The 22,445-nt window shown below is 35.1% G+C and overlaps 1 protein-coding gene across 1 annotated transcript; it reads left to right on the top strand.

Annotated features, from left to right (window-relative positions):
* The first annotated feature begins 1,019 nt into the window (after nucleotides 1–1,019).
* On the top strand, nucleotides 1,020–21,407 carry LOC123668679 (CCR4-NOT transcription complex subunit 1). Its single transcript, XM_045602386.1, has 14 exons — nucleotides 1,020–3,457; nucleotides 6,332–7,745; nucleotides 7,818–8,222; nucleotides 8,305–8,481; nucleotides 9,455–9,703; nucleotides 10,065–10,370; nucleotides 10,516–10,893; nucleotides 11,512–11,658; nucleotides 12,292–12,426; nucleotides 14,713–15,141; nucleotides 15,393–15,577; nucleotides 15,916–16,179; nucleotides 19,667–19,800; nucleotides 20,040–21,407. The coding sequence occupies exons 1-13, from the start codon at nucleotides 1,164–1,166 to the stop codon at nucleotides 19,737–19,739; spliced, it is 6,456 nt and encodes a 2,151-aa protein (XP_045458342.1). The 5' UTR covers nucleotides 1,020–1,163; the 3' UTR covers nucleotides 19,740–19,800; nucleotides 20,040–21,407.
* The last annotated feature ends 1,038 nt before the right edge of the window (nucleotides 21,408–22,445 follow it).

Genomic DNA, 22,445 nt, shown 5'->3' with positions numbered 1-22,445 from the left:
CCATTTTATTTTGTTGCACAAACCCCTATCTCTGTGTTGTCGCTTATGCTTGTGTTACATTTTTTTTGTGTTGGTTGTTTAAATGTTTAAATATTGGGTTCAGATTGTCAGTCTCTATGGCTTGGAAGCAGAGAATCAACTGCTGAGGTGTCTGCTCACTGAGGCGGCGAAGACATCGTGGGACAACGACCGTCCAGGGTCTGCATTTAGTGTCCACGCCACTCTACTAGCTCAGCACCTGGCTTCTCTCCTGAACCACCCTGCAAAGTCCACAGTGGTCTGTAGAACAGTTGATCAGCCCACGAGAGCATTACAAAAGGTACTTCAAAGTAGAAATATTATTAAAGTTGTTATCAAACTTACAGTGTGTAATTGGATTAAAGCCAGTTAAACATTGCTCTCAATCATAAATACATATGTTGATGCAAGACAGCTTAAAATAAAGTTGTATGAAAATTTTTCGTGGTTCCCATATTTATACAATTTTTTATTTTAGTAATATAGAAAAGTATTTACATAACCATAAAGTTTTAGTTAAAAAAATAAGTACGATGATGATGTTAAAATTCTTTCATTGTGTTGTTCATTTGAATAAAAAGAATGGTTTAACTTATAATTAACTGTGTTATTTGAATATTAGATAGTATATTTATATTACAGGTACTAAAACCTGCCAATACCCTCCTTACTCGACTCGCAAGATTGCTGAAATTGACAACAGCTCAAGATGTTGCCTTCTCATTGGTGTTGAGAAGAAATTCATCCAAGCCTGAAATTGTTACTCTTGCGAAACAACATTTGAAGAAACGGTTTTTAGATTTTGTTCAGTGTTATCTTGACGCAGGTATAAAAAACGTAGGGATTTTGTTTTAAAATTAACTTTATTCATTTAAAAACGGCTCCGTAAATAAAATTTGTAACATTGTTATTTTTTTTTTTTACCAGAACGCGGACATCAACTTGAGCGTGCAGGTCTTCAGGAATGCAGCCCTGAAGTTTTGCAAACTCTCTTAACTAGCCTCGCTTACGATAATTTTCGGCTAGCCGCTGTTACTAAGGATTTGTTTCTGAAAAAATTACGTGTTGATTTCCCCCGTGAAGTAGTGCCAATAATACTTGCGCCACTGCTTTACCCTGACGATACTCAAACACCCCTTGAGGAAATGACTACATCTGACGATATGGCAGCAGCTATGATGGACAACTCCCTAGCGGAAATCATTCGCGACATCGGTTATACCTTCACGGCCTCAGTCGAAGACTGCAAAAACAACATGATTAATTTTGGTGCGAGGGAGCCTACAGCAATAGACATAGCAAGAATAATTTCTATGATGGTGAGATACCATGCAACATTATCGGATGGACCACAAATACAAACACCTGGAAATTACTGGATGAATCACGAGGCCAAGAAAGAAGCACATGGCCATCCTGAGACATGGAATGCTGAAATCTTTGTGCAAACATTAAAAGAATTAGCCTCGAATTTGAATTGGAAAGAAGTCATTCTGCAACTTGACCATCCAGAATTTATAGTGCCTGATAGACAAGGTTTAAGCCTACTCTTTACGATTTTGAGGTTAGGTCTTCAAAGTGCAGGCTATCCTGCTAATGTATTTCCTGTAGAATATCTGTGTCGTCGCTGGACAAATTTAGAAGGTCAAATGAGTTTGATTACCAACATACTCAAGCATTCAGACATATTTAGTTTTGCCGATTATCCATTCCATCCTGTATCCATTGACCTTTTAAAATCTCCTCCGGAAACTGATAATAAAGAAATATCTACTTGGCGATGTCTTTACTTGGTAGAGCTTTTATTATACGCATCAGAGCGTGGATATTACATGCAAGTTCACGAATTATTTAAATTTCCGCTACAACATTGTCCTGATGTTTTACTGCTTGCATTATTACAAATAAATCCACCAGTAACTGTATTTAGACAAGAATTATTAACAACATTAATCCCGATATTCCTCGGCAATCATCCTAATTCAGGAATTATGCTGCAACATGCATGGCATTCTCAGAATCCTAATATAAAACCAATAATTATGCATGCTATGGCAGATTGGTATATACGTGGCGAAAGTGATCAATCGAAGTTATCGAGAATTTTGGACGTTGCTCAGGACCTTAAAGCGTTGTCATTGCTATTAAATGTCCAATCGTTCCCATTTGTCATTGATTTAGCATGCCTTGCTTCACGGAGAGAGTATCTTAAATTGGATAAATGGTTAACGGATAAAATAAGGGATCACGGTGAGACTTTTGTTTCCGCTATGGTGAAATTTCTTCAGCGACGATGTCCACAAGTGCTTGGTAAAGTACCAGAGGAACAACTACCCAAAGCTGCACAGTTGCCGCCAGAAACTATTGGTACAATGCTAACATGCTTGCAACTATGTATACCCAATGTGCAGCAAGAACTACAAGAAGCAATATGCAACGTTATAGCTAATTGTCAGACATTGATTTTGAGCAAAGCAAGACCGGGAATAGCAGGTATTGCTCGTCCGCATACTAGAGTACTAGAAACGCCCTTTAACCCAGCTGGTCTGGGTGGGCAACTGTTTGCGACCCCTCACGTGGATACTATTGCGAACTTGACACCAAATGTGGCCAATATGACCTTAGGTACACCTGCTAATACAGCCTTTGCTATGCCTGGCACTCTGGGGCCGCTAGTGACCACTCCAGCGTCACCGTCGAGACTAATGGGTGCGGGACCAAACAGTCCTTTCGCTATGATTCAAATGCAACATAACCCTAACATGGCAAACATGACAGCCCTTGCTAGAATGCCTCCCGCACCGACCATGGATAAACCACGATTACCTGATCCTATACATTTTCCCGAAATGATGCATAATGTTTCAAAAGAAATAGAAGACGAAGCAAATAGCTATTTTCAAAGGATCTACAACCATCCTCCTCATCCGACTCTGTCTATAGATGAGGTGTTAGAAATGCTAAAGAAGTTCCAAGATTCACCAAATAAGAGGGAACGAGAGGTGTTTTCTTGCATGCTCCGAAATCTTTTCGAAGAATACAAGTTCTTCCCACAATACCCCGATAAAGAGCTCCATATCACAGCACAATTGTTTGGTGGTATAATTGAAAAAGGTCTAGTTCCTAGCTACGTTTCGCTAGGACTGGCTTTAAGATTCGTCTTAGACGCTTTACGAAAACCAGAGGGCTCTAAAATGTACTACTTTGGTATAGCGGCTCTAGATAGATTTAAATCTCGTTTAAAAGACTATCACAAGTACTGTGAACACGTTAGGGCTATACCTCATTTTAGTGAATTTCCTCCACATTTAGTTGAATACATCGAATATGGACTTCAGAGTCAAGAACCACCTACTAAGCCACAGGGAGCAGTTTTACCAGCGAGTCTCGCAGCCATGTTGAACCAGAACGCCGTTGTAACCGTTTCTGCGCCATACAGGTATGTAGTCACAGCACAACCAACGATTTTTTTTTAGTTAACTGAAAGCTTGATTTCTTAAACTACTGTGTAATGTTTTGTAGCCTTCTTTCCTCTAGTAAAGACTGACTAATGAAAAATATTATTTTCTGAATAGTTAGTCGTGAATATAGCTTATAAATTGTACTATATGTATATTCTATTTTTTTGAAACAGTCTTATTTAGTAAACAAATATGGCGTACTTTCGATCACCGATAATAAAGTAATATTGCAAGTTTAGTAAAGTGACACAAAGATCAAATTAATGAACAATATTAATAAGACTAGAATAGACGAAAGTAAAAATCATTTTATGTTCAATTCATTTCATATTTAACGATACCATATTGCTAAAATTATTTCAAAACCTAATAATATATTGAATATTTTTGCTACGAATTAGTAGAGGTACAGAATTAAGGAAAAAAACAAAAAAAAAAATTGAGCATCTTTATAAAAGACAACAAATTCATATTTCGTTTATGTGAAATGATTGGTAAAAAAAGCGTCACAAATTAAATTTACGACACAATAGGCCTGTGTCTAGAAAAAAAAAAAAATCGACTCTCTTAGTATCATTGTCACATTATTAGTATTTACTATAAATGAAACTTTCTAACATCTAAACAAAAGGACTAATAAAATTGTTTTTCACGAAGCTCTCATTCGGTAATCCTAAGTGTTTTAAGATGTATTAATAAAACTATAATAACTTGTTTTATGATGTATTAATAAAACCATAATTACACAATAACACATCATAACTTCCACCCCGTTGAGTCTTTTATAACTAACTCCCATAGATATTTTTACAGATAATTTCTAGACAATCCCATAGATAATCTATAATATTCAACACTAAGTCTTATCCTAAAGTCCCACAAAATTTTCTTGTGAACTACAGTAAACTTTTATGCCAGTGCTATGTGCTATAATTTTATATTATATGGGATAGCGTAAAAAATGTTCAGGGTGAAATTGATATTCAGAAATATTCATAATATAAAATAAAACATTTACAATAAGCACTTTACTGTAAAAGATTGAGTTTTGTAATATTTTGTAAGCATTTTTTTTTGCGCAAGTAATTAATAAATATATGTAAATGTAATTAAATTAAAAGAGCATAGAATAAGAAAATATTAATTCTTTCTTAACGCGACGAACTAAATCACAGAGAGGTAAATATATATATTGAAAAAAAAGTTAGCGAAACACAATTTTAAGCCTAATACAAATTTGAATGAACAAACAACTTTATCTTCCTTTCATGGATTAAACGAACGAGTTTAACACAACCCGAAATTATTTTAAATCTACACTATGGACCGAAATACATTTTTGATTAATCTAATATTAATTTAAACTACACTGCTGCTTTCTGACACGTGGGTGGAGGTTAACTGTGGTCACTTATCATAGCGGGTTTCCGTGACACGTGGCTCCGCAGAAACTCCCTGGATGATTACCCGCCAGTCACTCGTGTCCAAACTCCACGACACCATCTCCATCACGATGTCAGCTGGGGTAAAAAAAATTTTGCTCGGCCAGAGGGAAGAATCCCGATGCTGATCCGAGCTCCAGCACAGCACGAGCCACAAGAAGGCTCGAAAAGGTTGAACAGTTCTTTATCGTAGATGTTGGGGTTCTAGCAGCCAACCCACATAATCCAGCCACGTGGTATCACCGGCAACAACGGCACCGCACGTGTCCGCCACGCCAAGGACCCTGAAAGGTCACACCCGAAAGTGAGCCCTTCCGTAGTCAACCTCCAACGTCTCTGGGTTGACACGGAAATGGCCCACAAAGACAAGCACATCCTTAACATTTTACAATAATTTAATTTAATAAAACAATAAACTTTAGAGCAAATAAAATTAATCTAACACACAATCTACACATATATTCGCAATTAAAACAAAAGTAAGTTAGTAATTAAAATTAAATAAAAGTGTTTAATCAAATTCACCCAACAAAATCGCACCCTGAACCTGACCGAGGCTGAAAACAAAGGAAAAGGAAAGAGCCGCAGCACCAGCGCTTATATAGTGTTGAGCCTTATCTACACCGCGAAACCCACCAATGGTTGCTTACGCAGCCCTACGTCATATGAAATACGCTAATAGCGAAACACCTAGCAATGAAGAATAGCAATTCGACCAAACGTAATAATTGTTAAGAGAATGAACGAAGAATAAAAATATATGTTACAATATATATATAAAACAATAAGAAATCGCTTTACGGTAACATTGTTTTATAACTTTCTAACTGCCCGGACAGACTTCGTTCTGTCAAAAGTTAATATTAATAAAAATTAGCTGTCTTTTTTAATATTTTTGTTCTTAATTTTTTTTATATTAAAACTATTATAATTTGTGAAAATTTAAAATATAGGTAAAGAACAGGGCCTATTTTATCGCTCATGCTGTTCATTCACTTACATTCATTCATCTCTAAAAATATTATGATCACATCCCTATTAGCCTTATAAAAAAAGATATTGAAATGACATATTTAAAAATATTAATTATCTGTACTCTCAAAATTCGTATTTTAATAGTTTTTATATGTTTAAAATGATAAATTTATATTTATTTTTAGTGAAATAAATAGTAAAGGAGTTTTACAAATATCTGTAAGCTAATATGTTGTAAAAGTAAGTGATAAATGCGGAAAAAAAACGTGAATTACATATTGACAAAGGTTTGTTTACTAAATAAGACAGTTCCAAAAAAAAAAAAAACTACGTATGTGTGTTAATATTGTTATATAAATTTTTGGAATATTCATATATTTTAGACTTCTGTGTTAAATGTGTTGTTAATAAGATGATGTGCATATTTTTTTACAGGGCAGTTGTCTGTGTACACAATCCCATCTCAGTTATATCGAAGGTTACCAATTGCACGGCTGGTGGCATTGGTAGTAGACCCTCTATTGCAAATGCCACTAACATAGATACGTTACTTACTGCGACTGATAGAGATGAAAAAATAAACGCTCCGCCAGAAGCAATACAAGATAAAACTGCTTTCATATTTAATAATCTCAGCCAACTGAACCTACAGACCAAATGTGAAGAGTTAAAGGAAATAATCACTGATGAATATTATCAATGGCTCTCTCAGTATCTTGTAATGAAGAGAGCTTCGATCGAACTAAATTTTCACGCTCTGTATTCTAATTTCCTCGACGTTTTAAAAATTCGTGAAATAAACAAGATGGTAACTAAAGAAACTTATCGAAATATAAGAGTGCTTTTGCGATCTGACAAAGGCATAGCGAACTTCTCTGATCGATCGTTGTTGAAAAACCTCGGTCATTGGTTAGGTATGTTGACATTAGCTCGCAACCAGCCAATTCTTTATGTAGATCTAGACCTCAAAGCACTCCTACTTGAAGCTTATCACAAGGGTCAGCAGGAGCTACTTTACGTCGTGCCGTTTGTTGCGAAGGTCTTGGAATCCTGTGCCAAGAGCGTCGTATTTAGACCGCCGAATCCGTGGACTATGGCTCTGATGAACGTATTGGCCGAATTACATCAAGAACCAGATTTGAAACTGAATTTGAAGTTTGAAATAGAAGTGCTTTGTAAAAACTTAAGTTTAGATATAACTGATTTAAAACCATCTCTATATTTGAAAGATCCGGAAAAGTTAAGGACTATTGAATTCCAACTATCACAGCCAAAACCGAAGGAGGCGACTAATGTAATACCGGTCAACCAGGCCGTCGTTCAGGCACCACAAATACAAATGATGCCCCCTCAACAGCCGATGATTCCAGTTGAAGACATGACTGCTGCCGTTCCAACGCCCACAAGTGGCATGCTGCCCAACGATCCAAACATGATGGGCGTTCTTGGATTACCTGAGCCTAGATTTAACTATCTAGATGTCAACGTATCTTCCACCTCTGCGTTCGGACAGAAAATATGTTTTAATCCACATATTATTCTCTTCCAAAATTATCCACATCTGAAGCAGTTTGTGAAGCCTGCTATCGAAAGATCAATTCAAGAGTGGATTCACCCAGTTGTTGATAGATCTATCAAGTATGCCTTGACGACATGTGAGCAAATTATAAGAAAAGATTTTGCCTTTGACCCTGATGAAGTGCGAATGCGAACTTGTGCGCACCATATGATGCGGAACCTCACTGCTGGAATGGCTATGATAACGTGCCGCGAGCAAATAATCAGTACCATCAGTACTAACTTGAAAGCTGCATTCATCACTGCTTTGATACCAACAACTCCACAACAGGTAATTTTTATCATCAAAAGGCTTTATAATTTAATTGAATGTTTAATTTTTACAAGTTTTTCTTTAATTTAGTTGAATGCTTTACAGAAGGACATTATAGAAAGTGCAGCAGCAGTTCTAGCGACTGAAAATATGGAACTCGCTTGTGCTTTTATTCAAAAGACGGCAGTCGAAAAAGCGTTACCTGAACTAGATAAAAGGCTAATGAACGATTACGAAATGAGGAAGATTGCCAGGCAAGAAGGTCGACGATACTATGACCCATTGGTTCTTACTTATCAAACTGAACGTATACCAGAAAGGGTTCGTCTGCGAGTTGGTGGCCCTACAGATTTACAAATATCGGTATATGAAGAGTTTGCGTGCAACATCCCAGGTTTTGTGCCCGTTCGTGATGCGGGAATGTTCATTCCTAAACCATCTGCGCAGGAGCAAATACCGCAAGTGGCATTCAATCAAGTAATGAATCCTACACAGGTAGGTTTCAAATTAACGCCACGAATTTGTACTTTAATAAGGAAAACAATAATTAAAATATGTTTCATATCATCTTGATCAGGTGTACGGTACAGATGAAATGGGCACACTTATAACAGCGGCGGAATTGTTCCTGTCGAACGCTTTGAGTGTACCCTTGTTTGCAGTTCAAGCTACAAACACGCATACATTGCTTGAGTGCCTTATAATTGCGAGACGGAACCGCGATATCGTTTCCGGATACACATTGTTGCAGAGAGTATGTTTTACTAATTTTTGTAAATCAATCATTACTACTAGTAGTATGATTTCTTTTCCTATTGCGAGTACTGTGTGGCTACGGTGTACTGTGTTGCTACGGTGTACTGTGTGGCTACGGTGTACTGTGTGGCTACGGTGTACTGTGTGGCTACGGTGTACTGTGTGGCTACGGTGTACTGTGTGGCTACGAATTTAGCCACCCCCTCTCTTCCCGTGATTGTCGTAAGAGGCGACTAAGGGATAACACAATTCCGCTACCACCTTGGAACTTAAAAAGCCGACCGGTGGCGGGATATCCATCGAACTGCTGGCTTTGAAATACTAAGGCCGAAGACGGGCAGCAGCGTCTTCGGTGCGACAAAGCCAGTACTGCGGTCACCAACCCGCCTGCCCAGCGTGGTGACTATGGGCAAAACACATGAGTTCACGTTATTTTTGGCGTAAACTTATGGAGGTCTATGTCCAGCAGTGGACTGTATAGGCTGTAATGATTGCGAGTACAAGTCGCCATGCTAAACTGCTGCTTATTTGCATAAATATACAATATGCACATTACTTCCAAGAAGTACTGATTTAAATTTAGCAGTAACAAGGTTAGGTAACCCTTTCTTCCATTGACGTGTTCTTCGATACTCATATGGTATGAAGTCAACTAATGAGGTTCAATTTTATTTTTACATAACTTGATTAGTAAACAAGCGTACGACTCACCTGATGGTAAGTGATTACCGTAGCTTATAGACGTCTGCAACACTAGAAATATTACAAGTGCCTAGCGGACCCTATACCCTTTTACCCCGAGGAGGTCTGGTCACCTTACCCACCAACAGAAACAGAACACTGAAAACAGTGTTATTAGCGTTGTGATCTTCTGTATGGTCAAGGTACTACCTCAGTTGGGCTGCACCATATTTTGAGCAGGAAATAACCTGCTGGGCCCTACCTCAGTTTAATAATGTGTATTAAAACAGGCTGTCGAAGGTCTTCTGGACGGTCACATCGTCCAGCCTGGTTCGAACCCTGAACATGCCGAGATGATGACTCGCTACCGTGATATTCACCTTCGAGTCCTGAAGCTCCTGGAGGACGCCAGGGTATATGGCCACGCGTGGACGACCAAACAAATTACGTACTGCGTCACGGAATGCAGAGATGAACTCAGATATAATCTTGAAGCAATCGACTGTTTGATTAGAAATCATCTTATTAATCTACCGCAAGTATGTGTTTACATAATATTTTTCGTATTATAAACTTGTAATACGCATATTTATCTTATCCTTAGCTTAGGTCAAACTATTTGCATTGTTAATAAAATTCCATACATTCGTTTTATACATTTGTTAGCATAATATAAGCCTGTATTAATAACACGTCTTATCAGAATATGAAAAAGGGAAGTTAGTTGCATAATATATTTGTAAAGAATGGTTTAATAGTATGTAATTTTTTTTTTATAAATGATTTTTCTTTCTTTAAATTGTTAAAATTATTATATATTATTATTTATAAATACAATTTTATGATTTTGATTATCTTACGATATATTATTACGTATCTAGTTACTCTGTTTACTTCTAGTACGACCTCGCTTTGGCGCATCTCATGGACAATGGTAACAACTATGTCGCGGTGGCATTCGCGATGCAATTGGTTCAGCTTTACCTAGTTGATGACAGGAACACTATGTATGCGACTGAATCTGATTTGTACCATACAACAGAGACACTCGTCAGAATGATGTCTCACTCCAGACAGGCTCCTCCGGAAGGCCTTGCTACTCTTATTGAAACTATCAGAATAAACCAAGATCCTAGCACGTATCTCGGTGAAAGATCACCACTAGGACCAACTGCTCATATTCACAATGGAATATTACAAGTCAGAGTGAGTACTAAACGTATATAGTCCCTAATTAAACCTAATTTTGAAGGATAATCAATTAATAAGCTTCATATTTATTTTTTTGAAAGTCAGTTTGTCTTTTTTGTGATGTGTTTGTAATTGTAAAATTTCAAACTCACTCAAACAGGCCCGAGACTACGAAGACCCGCCCGGCCTGCAAGAGAAAACCGAAAATCTTCTTCGCGAATGGAGAAACGTACTACTGAGCCCATTAACTGAGATAGAAATAGGCCAGAACTTCAATATTTATGTCCATCGCATGAATATGAACGGAATACTGAAGTCTGATGATATGATAACACGTTTCTTCAGAATTGCGACACAGATGTGTATTGAAAATGTTTACCAGTTGTTGACAGAGGACAGAATGAATCCTCCCCCAGTGCCTCCAAAGAGGGATAAGTACTACGCAATATGTGATTCTTTCATCAAGCTCGTGTCGCTTTTGATAAAGAACACGGCAGATGGTGGTAATCCTACACCGAAACTCAATTTGCTCAATAAGGTTTGTGACACTTTTGTTCAACAGTACACACAACTAAAATTCTTCTTTTAAATTCTTTCCCAACTGTACCTAATCAATAGTACTGAAATTCTGTAAAATACAAAAACACTAAAAATTCTGGTAAACTATTTGTGTGTATTATTTGTACTACTGTTTCATACTTTTTTACAATCGATATTGACAAGTCTAGATTTCCATATATGTCATAATTCTATTTATTTCCTTATATTTTCCTTTTCAGTGCAGAACTTTTTTTAGTTCACTGTATTGATTCTTTGAATAAAAGTCTTTACATTTATATACCACCGGCCCATCTGAAAAGCAATATCCCTCTCATTATCTTGTTGTCTGCAAGAGATTGCTTTTTAGCAATAAGATCGCCTGGTTGTACAATTTGTGACTATAATTGCTCATAAAGTAAATTTTGTTCTTTACATAAATGTGCAATAAATTATAATATGACTTATTATTGTTATTTCATTGAATATAACAGTGTAGTTAAAAAACATACACATGTTGAAGTCATTGAATATAACAGTGTAGTTAAAAAACATAGTTGAGATTGATGACAACATATCTATTAACATACTTTTTTTTAATTAAAAACTATTGTTTCAGATCCTCGGTATAATTGCTGGTTGCCTTCTCCAAGACCACGAAGAGCATGGTGCTAATTTCCAGCAGCTACCGTATCATCGTCTACTCCTGATACTTTTCCTTGACATGAACATGGCAGAGCCCGTCTTAGAATCTATGAACTATCAGGTAATTGTTTGAATTTAAAATGACTTGCATTGCTTAGTTTTAATTTTTGAAAAGTACCAATAAATGTGTTTTACACCGAGTTGCACGAAATAAAATTAAAATTTAAGTAGAGATTAAACTAATTTAATCACAAGGATTTCATACAATTCTTGCGATTAAATTAGTTTAATCACTACTTAAATTTTAATTTCTTTTCGTGCAACTCGGCGATAGTCACCCGTTTTAGTACTAAAAGGGTGTTACAGTTGTTGCTATACATAAATAAGGTGCTACTTGCAAACATATGCTTTGTATAAAAATTTCATATATAATACAAATTGAAACTATTTTTATCTGTATATTTGATTGTAATTAAACTTTATTATGAATAATATGAAGGTTAATTATTTAATAAATTTAAGGTGTAAATGTACAAAAACAAAGAAATAGTCCTCTCTCTTAGTTTCCTAGTACAAAGAAACAGTACTAGGAGAATATAAATAATGTACAAGTCTTACAGGTACAGCAGCATTTTAGGAAAATTGATTTTTCATAAAGACAATTAAAACAAATATCTAAGCACTATCAATTAGAAAACACAATGTACCAGAGTGACATAAACAGTAAGAACCTCTATATGTGTACACTGTACAGGTTCTCACAGCGTTCTGCCACACCCTCCGCATAATCCGACCTAGCGTGGCTCCTGGTTTCTGCTACGCCTGGCTTGAAATCGTGGCTCACAGGGCCTTCGTCAACAGAGTACTAGCCGTGACGCCGCAACAGAAGGTATTTATCTAATTATTATTTACGTAGATAGTCATCTAGATGAGTCCATCTAGGTCCTTTATTATCATGTAATAGATACTTCATTCGATATTTTGTTTACAATGAAATGTCGATTGACGTCAGAAATGTAGAATGTTGACACAATCTGAGGTTAAAGGCTCTGATTAACAAAGTTTATGACGAAAAAAATAAACATGAGGTCATTAATAATAAATGTTCGAAAATACATTGGACCTACAGTATAATGTTTAAGATGAAAAAATGTATTTCTAGGTAATGTGGGACGCAAATGACCCGTCTAATGAACTTCGCAATTGTCATATTTCTGTTGTTAGTAAATCAGGGCCTTTGATAAAGAAAATCACTCACTAGTGTAAAAATAAAATAAATACAGTTTTCTCCAAACATTGTTTAAAATTTTATTTTTTTAACATCTTTTAAATATGCTTATGACTCAATTATTTATATAAATACATTTTACAGGGTTTGTTATAAAGAATTTGTGTTACCTTATATTTTAATTTAAAACTTAAAATCCTATATAGTTCTGTAGTGTCCGTTATACTAAATGTATTAAATGTCACAAATGTTAAATGTACAGCATCTCACATGATTTGGCAAAGAAATCACTATAAAAAGTGTTTTTAGTTAATATATTGACAGTAAGTTCAAAATGAGTGTACAAAGGGTTAAAGATATTTACGAACACATATTCTTTATTAAAATTATTACTTGTGACTCGTATATTTTCTTTTTGTTAATTCATGAGAAGTTCACCAACTTAACAACAACTCTATGACTAAGTTGAACAGTATCAAACAGTACAAAACTTTTGTACTGTTTGATACTGTTCAACAATTTCGAACTCTTATTTGTTACGTAATGTAAAGGATAAGCCAATATTTTTTATTTGACGCGTTTGTTCAGATTTTCATTTTGAGTATATTTATTAAAAGAAAAATATTTTGATTGTCAGATATTGCTAAAAATTACACGTTAAATAAAAATATGGTTTTATCCTAATTCTAATTGTTTTGTTAATTAAAACTGTAAATCAAAGGAAACAAAAGAAATACTATCACATCTTTCCAAAGAAAATAATATTTGTACCAGATTGTGTCAAATTGTCTTTTAGTCTCATAAAGGATATAAAAGACACCTGATTTTTTTGTTATGTACAAATGTATTTAAAACTTTTCGCTAATTTGGAAATATAAAATATAATATGTTTTAATTGGGGGTTCTTAGAACTTATCAGAGTATAGCAATCATACGTGTTTTAGTTTAAAATAAGAAAAGACTTCATAGCCATTGCTCTCGTAGTTTAGAATATTTTCGCTTCTATATAATATGATAACCCCCGCAGTTAATCTACATTTATCGAGCGAAATCTATTTTGAATTTATTTTATTTATTTAAAATTTTAGCCTCTGCGCTTTTGAATCTGCTTTATACACGATAAGTTCTATGAATTCTTTAAGAATAATTGAAAACAAAAAAATCAGGTCGTATAGAAAAATATGTCCAGGACATTTGAGTGCGTCATCGTAAATGTCACTAATGATCAGCTTCGAAATAAATATTGTGTCTTTCCTCACACTCGCTAACATTCGAGACATGGTCACCGAGCTATGTGATTTCTCGTTATACGAGTATGGTCTATACTATAGCATGGGAACCGTGTCACCCTGAAAATATCTTCACCCTATTTGTAAAACTTCATTTTGACCCTATTTATAAAAAATAAAAATAAAAAAATAAATAAAATTGCACCAGGCAAAAATTTGTTTAAATGTGGTATGTCTTTGATGCCTGCTGTAATTTTTGATAACGTAACGTGCTTTTTGATAATGTATATTGTCTTTTATTTTTTTTACCCTAATGTTGTTTAAAATGGACTTAGATGAATTTCAATATTTTTTTGTTACATATTAGCCGAACAAAATGAAGTTGTTGGCGATGTCATGTTCTTAATTGTGATAAAAGTTTTTGTCAATTTGTTAATCATTCGAATCTATCCTTTCCGAGCGACAGTGTGTGAAAAGACACAGAAATATATCTGTAAATACATGTGCATTATATTTTCTATTTCATTGCATATCTTATGGATTTATTTTTCTTTTGTTCAAGTCTATCATGGAAGTATTGGTATATAAAGTTTTAATTTTATGCTCGTATGTGTTTACAGTTCAATATTAGCTTCTGATATCATTGCTTGATCATCGCTTTGTTGGTTTATTAATGTTAATTTTGGTAAGCACGATACTAAATTTTGACTGTTACTAGGGCTGGGGGATGTATTCGACGCTGCTTATCGACCTTTTCAAGTTCCTCGATCCATTCCTACGTAACACGGAATTGGCGACGCCCGTTATGATGCTTTACAAGGGGACGCTGAAAGTGTTACTCGTCTTACTTCACGACTTTCCCGAGTTCCTATGCGACTACCACTATGGATTTTGTGATGAGATACCGCCAAATTGTATCCAAATGAGAAATCTCATCCTATCAGCCTTTCCGAGGAACATGAGGCTGCCTGATCCTTTCACGCCGAATTTAAAAGTTGACCTATTAGCCGAGATCACCCTGCCGCCTCGGGCTGTGATCAATTACGCGACGATAATACCCTCTACTCAGTTCAAGAAGGATTTGGACGCATATATCAAGGCGAGGGCGCCTGTCACGTTCCTGTCTGAGCTGCGTAGTAATATGCAGGTGAATTATTGACGTAGCATAGTGGCGTACACACTAACCGACCCTTGTCGACGTGATTTAATTAGTCGAAAGGTAAAACCTGTGACCGCGTGCTCGGGCGGCTCAGGGATTTTGCTTTACTAACCTGAAATGGCTTTTCTGTTCCTATACGATTTGCATGCGAGTTTATTGACGCTTGATTTTTGTTGTTGCTGTAACGTTGTGATCCACAGTAAGAGTCGTGGTCTAATATTAACGGAACCGTTCGTCAGGTGGTGAATGAGCCGGGCCGCAGGTACAACAGCCAGCTAATAAATGCCGTTGTCCTGTATGTTGGTACGCAAGCGATCGCCCACATCCGGTCCAAGGGTCAGACACCGAACATGACCACCATCGCCCACTCCGCGCATATGGACATCTTCCAAAACTTTACCGTTGACTTTGATTACGAAGGAAGGTGAGTTTCTTTCAGGGCGTCGAGGCAGAAAAGTGGCCAAATCCTCAAGAATTAATACATTTTCCGTTTACTTTATTTTTTTAATCTTGTACAATAAAAATGTCTTCAAACTAAGATATATTTTCGACGTCCATTATTAGAAAACGTAAGATTTAGAACATTTATCATTTACATTTAAAATTTTTGTCGATTTGGCCAACTGTTTAAACCCCTCGTATACGCCTTTCTATTACTAAAACACACAAGTTATTAAATGCATGTATGCATGTAGGTGTATCGTGTTTGTGTGTGTGTGCTCTGCCATGTTCCACAAAAAGTCTAACCGTATTGTTTTTTAGGTACCTGTTCCTGAATGCGATCGCGAATCAACTTCGCTACCCGAACAGTCACACCCACTACTTCAGCTGTTGTCTGCTCTACTTGTTCGCGGAGGCGAACTCTGAAGCCGTACAAGAACAGATAACTAGAATGTTACTCGAGAGGCTTATCGTAAACCGTCCGCATCCGTGGGGTCTACTGATAACCTTCATCGAGTTGATCAAGAACCCTATCTACAAGTTCTGGAGCCACGAGTTTGTTCATTGCGCTCCGGAGATCGAGAAGTAAGTTAGCGGTTTTTTTTATACCCCAAAGGAACATCCATGGTCTTTAAATTGATCACGCCTCTTGTCAATCGTGCATTACGCTTCTAGAGGCGGTATTTTTTTACGTAAGACTGCATATGTCGATCTCGATGAGAGTTATGTTTCAAGTTAGCTGTTATATTTAAAGACGTTTGCTTAACAAACCAATAAATGTCTTAAGTTGTTATACACTTCTACAATTTCAACCTCAGATATACAATAATATATGTTATTAAAAAAAAATTAAAAGCAACAAATATCTCGACTTGTTTTGTCTTGAGATCAAGAGCAAACCTAATATTATTATTAGTCGTAGTTATCTACGTTTTATTTTTTTAAGGATTTTATAAGAACCATTAAAATTTGCAATGATGTTAGGTGGATGATGTGTCACATATATCAGTGGTCTAACGTTACTTGGTAAAAACTTTAGGAGCGGTTGAAAAAAATAGATACTAAATTGTAATTATTATAACTGGTGGTCGCGCAGTGGTTGAAATCAACCTTAATGAATTTAATATTTAAATTATAATTTATTTATTTTATCAGTGATACATTTTAACAATTGCTTAAAAAAAAAGAAATATCTAAGCACCATTTAGTTGCTTTCGCAAGTACAAATCTATTATTTTTGAATGCTTTAAGACAATTAAACATTAAAAAAAAATCCGTCATGAAATTAACTATATACACAGTATATGAACTTAAAATAAGGAAAAGAGGTTTATGATATCATATCGAACCAGCGTCTTGCCAGTTTCGTTCTAATTGTTTTGACAGAAGTGTTTTATAGGTCAAAGTCGGGGAAGTCATTCAGCTTATTGATTTGATCTGCGGGCCTCAAAAGAAAGGAGTTTTGCCTATAGTTTGCTGAGCAACTAGGGACATGTAAATAGTTGAGGGGATGTCTTAAGGATCTTTTAGGCACTTTTAGGTAAATTTTACTAAGAAGATCGGGAGAATCTAATTAATTTTGCGCTATCCTGGTCAACGATGTAATGTCTGCTATTTTACGCCTTTCATGCAACGGTAATATATGATGTCTTTTGCATCTATGTTCGTAACATTCGTCATACTTGTTAGACTTGAACTGAAGATATCTCATAAATTTACGCTGGATTGTTTCTAACCTATTGATATATACAACATACTTAGGGTTCCAAATCTGCGAACAGTATTCGAGTATGCTACGCACGTCTGAGCAATAAAGGATCTTGACGAGCTTAATACTATTAAATTGAGTGCTTTGGCGTAGAATGAAACCCATTGACTTATTCACTTTTTTTTACAATATTTTTTATATGCTTCTCATACGTCAGCTTAGAGTCATAAGTAACGCCTAAGTCTCGTATTTCTTTTACTACTTTCAGCTCCTGCTGTCTTAGTAGATGTTTAAATTAGATATTATTAATTTTATGCGAAAATGTGATCGAAAAGCATTTTGTGACATATCTAATTTATTTATGAAACAATACTTTTCGAATCTTAAGAGGTCCTGCTGTAGACGATGACAATCCTTTTCAATACGTACACTTTGAAAGATCTTCATGTCGTCAGCATAAAGTAGGAATTTTGAATCCTTGAAGCAAGAAGCTCTATCATTTATGAAAATATTGAACAGCAAGGGACCCAGCAGTGAGCCTTGTGGGACTCCAGATGGTACCCAGTTCCATTAAGACATTTAGCGTTTGAGAACAATAGCTTGAGATCTCATTTCAATGTTAGCTTTAAACCACCTGTATGAATTCCCGCGAATACCAGCATCTAAGAGCTTTTACAAGAGTATGATCAATACGATCAAAACATTTACTGTATATCAGTCAACCTGTGTACTTGAATCCATACTCAATGTAATATAGTCTGTAAAGAGCAGCAAATTGGAAGCTGTTGAGCGTCTTTTAACAAAACCATGTTGCTCGGGGATAAACGAAGATGACAAAAAGCTATAGTCTTGGGTATGAACTATCCTTTCGAGTATTTTTGCGAAGATACATAATTTGGAAATCAGCCTATAGTTTTTTACCTCGCTCTTATTTCCACTTTTGAAGATTGGGGATATAAGGGCGGATTTCCAGATTTTGGGAATGATACCTTCTTTTAATGAGCGTGTAAATAGTATTACTAGGGGTTTAGTTAGGCTGTCAGAACATCTCGTAATGAATAACGGTGGTATATAATCGGGACCGGCCCCTTTAGTCAAATCCAAGGATTTAAGTAGGTTTCTAATCGTTTCGATAAGTTAAAACATTATTGAGGTTCTGTTGTCAAAGACTATACTTCCGTAATAATAAACAAAATAGTATATATTATGCCTGTGTGTGTCAAATACATGGTGTGTTGTAATTTTATTTTTAACCGACTTCCAAAAAAGGAGGAGGTTCTCAATTCGACCGAATTTTTTTTTATGTATGTTACTTCAAAACTTTTGACTAGGTGAAGCGATTTCGACAAATTTTCTTTTGATCGAAAGGTGGTGTGCCATTTAGTCCCATTTAAATTTATTTGAGATCTAACAACTACTTTTCGAGTTATATCTAATAATGCGTTTTTACTTGACGCTTTTTTCGTCGACCTACGTTGTATTATACCGCATAACTTTCTACTGGATGTACCGATTTTGATATTTCTTTTTTTTTGGAAAGGAGATATCCCTAGTTTGCTACCATGATAAGGAAACCAGGATCTGATGATGGGATCCTAGAGAAATCGAGGGAAACTCTCGAAAATCCGCAATAACTTTTTACTGGGTGTACCGATTTTGATAATTTTTAATTTTATCGAAAGCGGATGTTTATCATGTGGGGTCACATTTAAATTTTATCGAGATCTGATAACTACTTTTTGGGTAATCTTTGATAACGCGTAGTATCTTGACTATTTTTTCGTCGATTACGTTGTATTTACTGGTCGATGTAATTGAAGTCGGTTTTTTTTCGTTTGCGAGCAAACACAATTATTTATTTATTGATTTAATGTATTTTCTATGCATTATTTAAAAAAAATATTAGTATTCTGTACTCCTTCTCTAAAAAACTACTAGCCGACCCGTGCCCACTTCGTTGGGCGTTAATTATTTTTGTGATGCAAATATATATATTATATAGTAGTTTTCATCTCGCTCGCATTTATCCGACTTGATTTACATATACTATTATTTTTCACTGATTTTATTTTCGTTAACAATCAAATATAGCCTCTATCACTCCTGATTAGTGTAGCTTTCTGTTAGTGAAAGAATTTTCATGATCGGGTCAGTACTTGCGAAGATTACCCCCTACATACAAACAGAGTTATAAACTTTAGCTCTTTATAATATTAGTATAGATGTGTGAGAAATTTCATACTCCTCTGTCCGCGTAATTTTCGTAAAAAGGTGTACAATGTTTTTGCTTTGCGTATTAATTAATATATAGATTATAATTGTAATTATTATAATTTTGTAATCAATCTTTTTTTTTTAATGAAGGCTGTTCGCTTCCGTGGCGCGTTCCTGTATCGCCGATAAGGCGGGAGGGGGGGAACGGGAACTGACCGAGTAGCGTCGAGCCCTTTGGGAGTCGGTCCGGCAAAAGCAAATATTTAATTGCTTTGCCGAGAAAGGTCAGTCAAGTAATATTTTGTTACTACTTTTACGCTTAAATGTAACCGATTTTTTTACAAACGTCAGTTTTATATTGCTGTTGTGTGTCGATAATATCACAATGTTTCATTTGACTTGCTTCGATTTTGATAATTTGATATAAATAATTTAAATTCAATGAAAAGTCTTTTCCCAAAGCTTGTTTGTTTTCTATAAAATAAAAAAAAAATAAAAAAATATTAAATAATCTAAACTTCAGGCTTCCAAGAGGCGCACCAGGGAGAAGCGCCACAACCGCAGACATCAACTTCGCAACCTGTAAAGCACGTCTTGCAATGGAACAAATTATTCAAAAAGTAAACTCAGTACAATCCTCGTGCATGGTCGCCCTCAACGGACGGTTAAAGTGAGAGTGTTTCAGTGAGAGTGTTGTAACTTGGCAATCGAGCAATCAATCGAGTGCACATCTCAACATGATTGCATACACAACGTATTAAAAACAATTCGATAAAAACATTAAGATACAGTGAAATACAACAGTACAATTAAAATTAACGATATAAACCTGAAAAATAGATGTAGGTGCGCAAGTGATATATGATGACGTCGAAGTATAAATCTTTCGAACGATCGGACCTCAAAGTACACTGTGACTTAATAAATCCGTCGTATGAAAACGCCTTTTTTTTAAAACGTTTCGATTCGATTGTAATATTTGAAAAGCTCAATAATATGAACACCTGTATAAACTACAACTACCGTCACTTTATACATATTTTTATAATGTATTAATCAACCGATAATATACGAAATATAATAAGAGTATTCATTGTTCAATTTTGATAATTTAATCTGATGATAAAGGTTAACTCAGGTATTAATATTAACTGTACGTATTCGTGTACTTTTTTGTATCTAGGATATATATGTAAATCTGTTTCGAATTCGCTAGATATCCGTGTATTAATATATTCCACTATTAATAATCACGATTCATGTTATATGCCTAGTATTACGTGTAATATCGTTGTGTATTAGTTTTCAAATTGAATTGTTGAGATGTTAGATAACGTATTGTAATTTAATCCAGATATAAATTAGATCCTTTCTCTCTCATTAACGAGTAAGAAAAAAAAGTTAATTAAATCCGTTGATGTTTAAAGCATGATTCGATATAATGATTTGTAAATTGTTAATTGTGTGTTTATAATAATGTGGACGAACTTGTATAGGTTTGCGCTCCCGGTGAGGTCCACAGCGGCGCTGTCCGAACCGAAAGTAAATAATTAATTTTATGATTTTACAGCGGTCGTAAATTATGGCCGGTGTTATTTTAGTGTCCTCGTTTCTTAGATTAGGTCGCGTCGCCGGAGGCCGACAACTGGCGAATGTTGTGTCGGTGGAACTGCGCACAGTCTCAGCGTTACTATAAGTCAATATTATATAAAACGTGATTTGTCTCGATAAACTCTCTGCCCGGTTTCGTTATATATAGAGCTGCATACATCATATACACCAGATCGGGTTCAGAGTACACGAGAAATTCGCAACGGGGATAGGGTTAAGTATGTAGTTGTCAAACGTAAAAACGACTGACTATAGTTTATCGCGCAATCGAGCCGTCTATGACGTGCGCTAGCGCATGTGTAATGATTACAATTCGACCGATACACGAGTCGACGCGAACAGTACTAGTAATATCTAATGTTAGTTTTTAAAGTAATGAATAATTATTGTAGTTATTATATTAATAAGAATTCAAAAGCAGGCGTGAATGCGATTGTATATTTAATTGTATTGCCGATTCTCTTGAGTCCGGCTCATTGGAAGTAATAACTTAAAAATGATTAATTAATAATATTGAATTGTCAGTGTTATTTGCATGAGAATGTGTAAGATCGGAGTTACCATTTGCCTACACGTCGGCGTCGACTGTGCGTTGCTATGTAAAGTGCTTAGATTGAACTTCGTAATAAGTGATTTAGGGAGAATTAGTGTTACTGTTCATGCTAGCATGTTGTGAGTAGGGAATCCAAACCCGACGCCGTTTTTAATTGATACTTAACCCGTATTCACTTCAATACAATACATCACGTTATTTATAGATTTAGAATATGAACGGGTATTAAAAAAAAAAAACAATTTTCGTGTATAATTTAATTCCGTATAATTTAACTTACTTATAAATGATATTATAGGTTTAATTATATATATAAAATAATAATAATAAATAAAAAAAAATTGACATCTATAATTTTTCAAATTTAATTTAGCGTAATTGGATTATTGATTATTTACTATTAAAAATTTAATAACTAAACTATTCTATATATAAATTGATAATGTTTTCATCAACTAAAAAAAATAGCCTTAAATTCGCAATAAATATGGATCAACCATGACGATGTGTGCAATTACATTGATTTTATATTTTAAGTGTTTTATGTTAAGGATTGATGACATTATTAATTAATTTATTAAAATTTGTAATAATCTTTTGACGCGCAATAAAATGTACTAATGATATTTTTATACGAACTTGGCTTGTCTGTGAATACGGGTGTTACAAAAAGAAAATTTACAAGACATGTAATGTATTATTTTTCATGATTGATCTTACACTATGTACATAAATGATTGACAATATCGTACATAATGTTATATT

This window comes from Melitaea cinxia, chromosome Z, assembly GCF_905220565.1.
Source record: "Melitaea cinxia chromosome Z, ilMelCinx1.1, whole genome shotgun sequence".
Lineage (NCBI taxonomy): Eukaryota > Metazoa > Arthropoda > Insecta > Lepidoptera > Nymphalidae > Melitaea > Melitaea cinxia.
The sequence above is the reverse complement of the archived record's forward strand: the minus strand, read 5'-3'. Positions and strand labels throughout refer to the sequence as shown.

Coding starts and splice junctions, on each gene's coding strand:
- LOC123668679 (XM_045602386.1), top strand. CDS start 1,164: ATGACTACATCTGACGATATGGCAGCAGCTATGATGGACAACTCCCTA. Junction 10,894..11,511: donor AACTCAATTTGCTCAATAAG/GTTTGTGACACT, acceptor CTATTGTTTCAG/ATCCTCGGTATAATTGCTGG. Junction 15,578..15,915: donor GACTTTGATTACGAAGGAAG/GTGAGTTTCTTT, acceptor ATTGTTTTTTAG/GTACCTGTTCCTGAATGCGA.